Raw genomic sequence first — 10,019 nt, 5'->3', positions numbered from 1 at the left:
AAGAGAGCACTTTGATTCTGCTTACATCAAATTTTTTTGCCATAGTTCTTTTGACAGCTTTGAGTATCTTCCTTCCAATGGAGCCTCTGGTGGGCTGGTTACCATCTGGAAAAGCTCTAGATTCTTAGGAAGCTTGGTTTTCAGTAATGAGTATTCCCTCTGCACTGAATTCATATATGTCTATTCTGGTGCACATTGGTCTCTTATGAATGTTTATGCTCCTTGTACTCATGAAGGGAAGTCTCTCTTTCCTAGATTGGTTTAAGAATTTTCATATATCAGATGAGGATGATTGTCTCATTATTGGGGATTTTAATCTTGCAAGATATTTTTCTGACAGAAACAAGCCAGGTGGCACTGTGGGGGATATGCTTGGTTTCAATAAAGCTATAAGCCATTTGAGGTTAGTGGAGCTCCCTCTTCATGGGAGATCTTTCACTTGGTCCAATAACTAATAGTCCCCTCTTATGGTTAGGCTTGACTGGTTATTCACCTCCTGCTCTTGGACTTCCAGCTTTCCCAAATCCATGGTCACCACCCTCTCTAAAGAGCTTTCTGACCATGTTCCTTGCCTTGTCTCTATTGCCACTAATATCCACAGATCCAAGGTTTTTTGTTTTGAAAATTATTGGATGTAACATGAACATTTCTTGCAAATTATTGAACATGGTTGGTCTATTCCAACTAACCATTCTGAAAAGGCAAAAAATATTGTTGCTAAATTAAAAAAAATCCGAGAAGAGTTCTTAGACTTCGGCAGAAGTAGCTTTCTAGTATGTTTCCACTATCTGAAATACAAATATGATCATTCTCTTCATTGATACCTTGAAAGAATTCAGATATCTCTTCCTTGAAGAATGGAATTTTAGAGTCATTCTATAAGATCATCTTGAACATTTGCTTGCTCAATAGAGGATCTATTGGAAACAAAGAGCAACAGTCAAGTGGGTCAAGTTTGGTCTTTGTTCTTTGTTCTAGCTGCAGACCTCCTCCAGTCTATTATTAATAAGGCTAAGAACCAGAGCCTCTTGCATCTTCTGTTACAAATTGGTGCTAGGCAAGACTTCCCAATTGTTCATTATGCTAATGGCACCCTTTTGATTATGCAAGCATGTCCCATGCAGCTCTTTGTCTTGAAGGTACTCCTTAATACTTTTGCAAATTTCATTGGCTTGAAGGTCAATTATAACAAATCCATTATGTTTCCAATTAATATGTCTGAGGAAAAGATGAAAATTCTGGCTAGGACATTTAATTGTCAAAAAGGGACGCTTCCTTTCACCTACCTTGGTCTCCCTTTAAGCCTGTCAAAGCCCAAATTTGAGAAATTCATGCCTATCATCATATGAGCTGAGAGACAGTTGATTAGCACCTCTATGTTTCTAACTTAGAAAGGAAAGCTTGAAATGTTAAAGTCTGTCTTATCTGCTCTCCCTATTTCCCTATTTTTTATGTGCACTTTAAAAATTCCAACCACAGTTATTAAGGAAATTGATAAGTATAGGAAGCATTGCTTATGGAGAGGTTCAGATATTAATAGCAAGAAACCAACCTTGGCTTCTTGGAAGATGGTTTGTAGGCCTAAGAGTGAAGGTGGGCTTGGAGTCATCGCCTAAGAGCTCACAATGATGCTTTGTTGCTAAAAAATCTCCATAAATTTTACAACAAAAGGATCTTCCTTGGGTCCATCTAGTTTAGGATAACTATTGTCGGGCTGGCACTCTTCAAACAAATGTGAAAAAGTGGTCCTTCTGGTGGACAGATATTCTCAAACTTGTGAATATTTACAAAGGAATTTCCTTTCCTCTAATAGGAAATGGAAGCACAATTCTTTTTTGGGATGGTATTTGGGCTAGTTATGTCCCTCACTAGCAGTTCATTCATCTCTTTTCTTTTGCCAAAGATAAGACTATTTCTCTTCAAAAGGCTGCATCTTTGAGTAATCTATAAGAAACTATTAATCTACCTCTTTCCATTCAAGCTTATAAGGAGTTTCAGGTTCATTTATCAAGCATTTTATTCAATGATCAGAATGATACCTAGATGTACATTTGGGGTAATGCTACCTTCTTGGCCAGCAAAACCTACAAGACGATAATGGGTCATTGTCCTGTTCACCCAATCTTCAAATGGATTTGGAATCTTCGGCCTAATGATCAGCATAGGGCTTCTCATACACTAAGGCTTATCCGAAAAAAATTAGGTGTTCCTTTTGCTATGGAGGTGATCATCCTCATGAACTGGAGTATTTGGGAAATTAGAAACGCCTGGATCTTCAATGATGTTCATCCTTACATTCAAGCGCTATGGTGGAACTTCAAGAAAGAATTTAGTCTGGTTATCTATCGTGCTCGTGCTCATTATACTGATTCTATATTGTAATGGCTTGCCTCTTTAGAATAATTTGTATAGGGATTTTTATTTTTTTTTGGTTTGTAACTTCCCTCTTGTACTCTTTTCTTAATTTTAATACATAATTAGTAGGAAGCGATCCTATTGTTTCCCTAAAAAAAAAGGAGAAGAAGGGACGGAGGAGAGGTAAAGGAGATGGATTGGAGGTGGTGGATTGGAGGATCTCCTCTCCTCTCCTCTCTTCTGCCCACAACCCCATAGGGGAGAGAGAGAGAGAGAGAGAGAGAGAGAGAGAGAGAGAGAGAGAGAGAGAGAGAGAGAGAGAGAGAGGCAGATGGGATGGAGATGAATACATCAACTTGGACAACAAACTAATAATTTGTTCTGAAACTGAGGCACGAACTGACTGATGAAGCAAAGGAAAACAAAAATAAAAGCAGAGCACGGAGTTTCCTTGTTGAGATGGCCAACATTGGAGTAATTTTTATGCCCAGAGGAGAAGATAACGGGTTTGGATGTATCACATCAGAATTGGAGAAAAAGGTTGTGGGACCTGATCCACACCGAAGATGGACCAAAGCTGCTACCATGGTACCTGATCCATAGTCTCCTTGGCTCTCGATCCACACATTGCATATGCATTGTTAGTTGTTTCACTCCTTCTGAGTGCTTGACAGCGACAAGGGATAAGAACAAAAGTTGGTGGCGGCCCTTAGTATTATTGGATCTGCCTGCAATGGATCCAAATGTAATGTCCTAGAAGTGAAAAGATCTTTTTTCGGTGTTTCCAGCAAATCGTGAAAAGTAAAATTATTTTAATAAAATATTTAAAATAGAAAGAAAATAATGTTTGAGCTAACTTTGGGGCCAACCGACCTCTTTTTCTCGCTTGGATCTAATGTGGGTCCAGGCTACCACCTCACTTTGGGCCCAAGGTCCAAACCGACCTCTTTTCCCCTTAGGGTTGGCTGTCTCTTCCTCCCTCCCACACATGGCCGCTACCATGGTACAGTATCCACGTGCTACAGTACCAAACAGGAAGAGAGTAGAGGGGGGAGGGAGAAGGAGGAAGAAGAATATGGAAGAAGGGATTCTTTGCGTGGATGACTTATGCAACAAATCTATGGTTTTTTCTCCTGTATGCGATGAGTTTTAGTGCCTAGCACGTCGTTAGGGGATGATTTAATTAGGGAAACCATCGATTTGCGTCTAATCGGTGTTCTGCACGCAGTCTGATTAGGTAGTGCTATTGTGTTTGATGGTTTAGGCAATAAAGATGATTTTGCTTCGAGGGCTGAAAACACCAAGATTAATCCTTAGATAATCTGTGAAAAGAAAAAGGAATCTACTCCTATATACATAAAACATGGGTGGATTTTAGCGAATAGAGATATGATAACTGAATGGTAGAAAAGAGTGATCTGAGGGTAAATTAAGTTGTGTATACCTACAATACATGCCCGTCAAAATAATTTACTAATATATATATATATAAATAATTTACTATGACTTGAAATTATTGAAGAACTACCGATAAATACTAAACAAAACTACTGACGCTACTGACAACTACTGACAACCACTAACACTACTGACATAAACTACTGAACAATTTTACTATAACTTAGAATTACTGAATACTAAACGACTGATGATAAATTTTCTTTGATTTGAAACTACTAAAATAGTTACTAACATAACTACTAAACAAAACTATTGACAACTATTGAAGCATTCGAATTTTCACACTTAGTACAATCTTAAAAGCATTGAACCCATAATAAAATTACTGAAGAATCCAAGTCATTGTAAATTCTCACACTAGTGAGCACTACAGGGCTGCTACTGAACTGTTGAACACTATTGAATAAAAACTTAGGCTAAATTTACTCAATCTCATGATCAAATTGCATTGTGAGATAGACGGTGAGAGGCGTTGCATGGGCCTGTAATTTTCACATATCTAGGTCGTGACGAATTTGTTATGCCCGGCTAATTTTGTAGCACATGACTCGTGTTGGGCATATACTCAGAAAATTCGTGTCGAGAGGGCAGTTGTACTTTAGTTTGAGGATGCATATTTTCACCAAAAATAAATTCTTATGGCATATACCTTATGCATGTACGCTTCTGCAGTCTCTACGTACGTACCTGCGCGATGCATGTCTCTTAGTTATTTAGGCTGCATGCTCGATTGCACGCAGCTAGGTGCGGCCACGTGGCGCGGGGCGCGCGCTAGGTGGGAAGCACGGCTGGGTGGGCATGTGCCCACTGGGGCACGCACAGGCTGGGGGCACTAGGTGGGCAAGCGCGGCTGAGTGGGTACGTGTGCATCGGGGCACGAGGCTAGGTTAGGTATAGTTGTATAATAACACATGTTATGTATTGCCACCGAAGAGTACATACTCACCATATGTAACACATGCAATTAATCCAGTAATAAGGAGCTGTATATATATATAGTAGTGGATCCATATAAAAAAGCCATGCATCATCATTGATTTATGTATATAAGTGGAGCAACAGTAACAATGCTGAGCTCAGTACACACAGGTAGCTTACATATCACACAACACACGAGCTGAGCCATGAGAGCGCAGCAATTAGCAGCATGAATGAAGCCCATTCTGCTGCCTAATTAAGATGAAGGAAATTCAACTTCTGAATATAATGCCCGCCACGCCCATCCGGTCTTATTTATTTGTCTACTGCTCAGAGCCTCAGGACGGTCTGTGCAATAACCACCATTGATCTTCTCCAACAAGATGGCATGGTAGTATACAGTGGTGACGGATGGATGGACCGGTAAGACCAAAACCAAAGCAAACCGAACCCAACTGGAAGAAACGATCAAGGCCACACCCTTATGCAATCATGTATGGCAATGTAGGTCGATGCCGATGGACGCCACACAGACACAAGCTAGCTATATATATATAGCATGCATCGATAAACCAAAGTCACAACAAGGAAAAAGAAAAACAGCAGGTGAGATCAAAGGCAGCCCGAAGCGACGGATTCACACAAGCGAATGAAGCAAGCATCTCTTGATGCATCACCTTGTATCCTGCAGCAATCCAAGGAATCAAGGGAAGAATTAATTAATATTATTCATTCATTCACACCAAGGAAGCAAGGAAGCAAGTGTATACCAACGTAGCTCATCTGAGTAGGGAGCCCCTGAGCAGTTTCTTCTTGTGATATCGTGAGTGGGTGGGCTTGTACAGGGAAGGGTGGTGCTTTGGGTTGGCCTTCTCCCCGTCCCACTCTAGCATGTCCCACCACTCCTTCTCGCAGTCGCACTCCACCTTCTTCTCACTGCCGCCGACCGAGGGCAGGCGTGTGAGGCTCCAGCAGCCCCGGATCTTGATGGTCTCGAGCATGGGCGCGGACATCCTCGCGCACCCGCACATGCTCTGCAGCATGGGGAGCTCCAGCAGGCGGATGCGCTTTAGGCAGGGGAATTCTATGGTAATTGCATCCTCCTCCTCCTGCCGCCCTCGGTCGCGCACAGTGTCGGTGTGCCAAGGGAAGACGTCCTTGAGATCACCACAACACACGATCTCGAGGGTTTCTAGGCAGTGCATGACCTTGCCTTCCATTGGCTCGCACAAAGGGAATACATGTATCAGCCTGGGGCAGAAGTCCAGGTGCAATAACTCCAAGTCCTCAAATGAGCGGCCCTCAAACCGGATTGCTGATGTGCTCCAGTTGCATATGAAGCGTGCCTTGAGGAGCTGCGACGCCCAGAATGTCATCAGGCACCAAAAGATGCTCCCTCCAGGTTGGGGAGTGTCGAAGACATGCTCCATGTTGGGGCACCGCTCCACTCGGCACCACCTTAGGATCTCCCATCGGTCACCTGAGGAAGGACTAGGGAGACTGGCGATGGACAAGCTATCGTGCACGTGGAGGATCCTGGCCCTACCACATAAAAAATACGGCACAGCAATAGTACCTCGAAGAAATTTATTAGTCCCCATCTGGTCTTCTATGTGGAAGTAGCTGTAGTAGTCCCCTGACGGTGGAGAAGGAACCTCCGGGCAAGGCCATATCTGTGTGATGGTTGGAGCATCACCATCTCCTTTGCTTTCCTGTTGCTGGTGGTCCTTAAAGGTTGCTCTGATATCTGCGTATATTGCATTATCTTCAGGCTTCTGCTGCTGCTGTAGGTTTACTGGCACTTGTTGCTCAATGCCGATGTCGCTCTTGATCCCATCATCTTTGCTACCAACAACAGTAGGGTGAATAGGAGCGGAAATCTCCACAACTACATATATCCGACCGGCATAGTGTTCGAAGGGCACAACAAGTGACCTGAGGAGCCTCGCATCCCTTACAGAAATATACCAGTTAAATAATCCAGAGGGTACTCTACTGCGGTACATCACCAAAAATGATGATGATCCTGTAGCGGTAATGCTACCCTCCTTGGCCTTTTCTTCCCAGGGTCGGGCAGGTGATGCTGACTGTGTGGTGTCAATACACAGCTTCATTTGGTATTTTATTTTGTCCTCCGGTGGCCACAGGATTGCACAAAGCTTATCACAGTCGAGTAGGATGACCTCATCCAGGTTCACGGCTGTTATTGCACTGAGATCCAGCAGTTTCACTGCTGTGCCGGAGATATCTAGGCTGCGGAGTTCCTGGAAAATTCCTCTCAAGAATAGATTCTTCAGTCTAGCACATCCCCTAAAGTAGATCTCTTGTAACCCAACACATCCGTCAATAATGACAGTCTCAATGCTGCTCCTGCTACCCCCGGACAATCTCTCCATACCTCCCATAGTACGGTTTCCTGAAAAGTCAAGAACCTCTATCTTGTTCATCCCCGAGAACAAGTCATCTTCCGAGCAACTACTGCAGCAGATACTAGATTCTGTCACTCGGAGCTTGCGAATGTTAGGAAGTCGTCCCTGCAACTGGCCCATGTCCCAATCCTGGGCTCCCATGACACCTAGCTCCCTGAGCTGAGTCATGAGATCCATCATCCGTGCGGACAAGATCCAATCACAGCATGTGTAGCGTACGTCCAACACCCACAACTTCTGAAAGCACCGGCGGATGTCCTCCTCCTCCTCCTCCTTCTTCCCTACCCCATCTGTGCTGATTACTTGGTCTTGACAGTGGTCGAGCCATAGAAACCTAAGGCTGTGACAGCAGAGGAATGGAGGTGATGAGAAGCTGAAGGTGCAGCGTGAGAGCTTCAGCACACCAAGTTTGTCAAAATGTTGGAACATCTCTCTGTTTGGAATGGCTCCTCCGGTCGGGATCATCAGAAACCCGTAGGGTGGTGAAGTCAAGTATGGCATGCTAGCTATACTATTGGCACACCTTACCAGGTTAGAGGGAAACCATTGCTGGTTACGGTGGTAGTAGTCCACATCCAATCGCATCTCACGGGAGAGAGCATCAGCAGCTCTCCACGGTCTATCATCATCATCATCATCTGTGCCAACGTCTCCCTCTCCCTGTTGTAGCTGTATGACGCCATCACATACCCAGTAGTTGCAGGCATGGGTGGCCAAATCATAGTCCATCATCAAGTTTTGGTTCATGCAGCATAGCTTCAACATATACGAGAAGCACTCAGAGACCAGTGTAGGCTGATCGATGATGCCGCCAGCAGCATTATTCCAGTAGTGTGCCACTTGTTCAGACTCTTGGCGCACAAGGTAGAAGCAGAGCTCCTGTGGATCTTGCTCATGGCATGAGGCCGAGAGGAAAAGATCAGTTATCCCTGTGCTCTTCACAGCTGTATCGACTTTCATCCTGGGGGTGCGCCGTAATCTCCCTTGGAACGTCCACAGCACCTTGTTTCTAGAGTATTTGTACAGAGGAAAGCCGAAGTTGGCTAGATTCACCTCTTCGCTGCCCCCGTTTTGGAAAATCACCAAGAACCTGCGGCGCAGCATCTGTATGTGTTGATACATGGCCTCGAGGACTTGCGGTATCTCGGCACGGGAGCTCTGGGCCACCCCATGGAAATCGTCCTCCTCATCCTGCCTGTCAAACATCTCCATCACCTCAGCGGGAAGCTCCAGCTGCTCCGCGATCACCCTCTGCAGCGCTCTCCTGCTCTCCCACTTGGAGCAGTCGATGTGGATGATCTGATCAAACTCCAGACCGGCTGGCCATGGGGCCTCCGAAGCCGTGGCGAGGCGCTGGGCCACGGCTCGGAGGACGGCGGATGCCCCCAGGCCATCCCAGCCGTCGAAGTAGATCACATTCTCTCTGCTTCTGCTGCTTCTAGTACTAGTGTCCTCCTTCAGCTCATCCAGAATCCGCGCAGCAGCCGCATCGATGGTGTCTGCTCTGATAACCTGCATGCATGCATGCACATATATATATGCATCAGCATCACTCCGTCGGGGAGCCAGGCGATGATCACTTGACATTCATTATGCATGCACATATATAGCAGCAGTAGTGACTAGTAATAAGCATGCACTGGACAAGTACTTCAACTATGAAACCCATCTATCTACCAAGTAGTGGCACGTGCCATTTTCATATGGTTGGCACAGACGTACTGCCACACAGATCGATGTTGCGTATTGTTGCAAATTACTCTATCTGTTACAAATGTAGGTAGTTTTAACCTCCTCAATTATTCTTTAAATATAATTTATTCTCGAATTTTTATGTATTTTTTCTCTTTTATTTCCGTCTTGCTCTTGTTTAATAAATGCTAACACTCTCACAAATAAATGAGTTATCTTTTCCAATATAGAATAAATAAATAACAACAAAGTCATTTGACCTACTCTCTTAATCCTTATGCACAAATCTAAAATAACACACATTTACAATCGGAGGGAGTACTAATGATTAAGGTCGTCAGACAAAAATAGAGCATGCAAACTGGTTTAATTACCTCCGTACGCATGACGGATTAATTGGATTAACCGGCCAGTCGATCAGTCAGATTGCATTGGCTCATCGATCTCTGCAGTCACTAGTCCAAATTAGTAAATTTCCATGCATGGTGAACATGCTACATAAATACATTATAAATAGACTTAAATTTGCAATGCAAAGGAGTAGTTAAGTTACATACCTCAGTTAAGTTGAATTGGTACTAGTAGGAGATCGACAGAAGCCAGATAGATCATCGAGCTAACGATTGATGTGTGTGTGTGTGTGAGAGAGAGAGTATAGATAGATGGCAGCAAAACGGCAGGTGGTCCAGATAAACTTGCTTTGCGGCAAATGTGGTCTCAAATTAAAAAGATAATCATTCTTTGCTTGTAGCCAGCTAGCTGCTGCAAGATTTTCTGAAGGTAAAGGTTAAAGATTAAAAGGTAGTATACTAGTAAATAGTGAGGCACAAGGATGTCTGCTTCTCCGATCCTGCATTACTTGTGCTTCTTTGTTTCCAGCCAGCTTTGGAAAAGAACAATTTTGTTGTACCTCCTCTCTGTTGACTACCAAAGCATTACTTGTGCTTCTTTGTTTGGGATTGGATGCCAAGCAAAGCACCTAGCTAGACTGTAAAAGAGAAGGAGGCAAGCAAGCACCTGGGCCTGGGTGCTGCTGCTGTGTGGGTGTAGCTAGAGCTGGGACTTTGGGCCATATTTTTTGGGCCGGCCCGAGTCCAGCACGGCCCGGTGAAGCTTAAGCCCGACCCGACCCCAGCACTGATGGGCCGGGTCAGCCCGGCCCGA

General features: G+C 44.2%; 1 protein-coding gene across 1 annotated transcript; it reads right to left on the bottom strand.

Annotated features, from left to right (window-relative positions):
* Positions 1-5,298: 5,298 nt before the first annotated feature.
* LOC133887790 (uncharacterized) lies at positions 5,299-9,524 on the bottom strand. The gene is made up of 4 exons (XM_062327772.1): positions 9,413-9,524; positions 9,230-9,301; positions 5,505-8,675; positions 5,299-5,419 (listed from the first exon to the last, which is right to left on the bottom strand). The coding sequence occupies exons 2-3, from the start codon at positions 9,239-9,241 to the stop codon at positions 5,514-5,516; spliced, it is 3,174 nt and encodes a 1,057-aa protein (XP_062183756.1). The 5' UTR covers positions 9,242-9,301; positions 9,413-9,524; the 3' UTR covers positions 5,299-5,419; positions 5,505-5,513.
* Positions 9,525-10,019: the final 495 nt, after the last annotated feature.

The sequence above is a fragment of the Phragmites australis genome, chromosome 13, assembly GCF_958298935.1.
Source record: "Phragmites australis chromosome 13, lpPhrAust1.1, whole genome shotgun sequence".
Classification (NCBI taxonomy): Eukaryota; Viridiplantae; Streptophyta; class Magnoliopsida; order Poales; family Poaceae; genus Phragmites; species Phragmites australis.
This window is presented reverse-complemented; position numbering and strand designations above follow the sequence as displayed.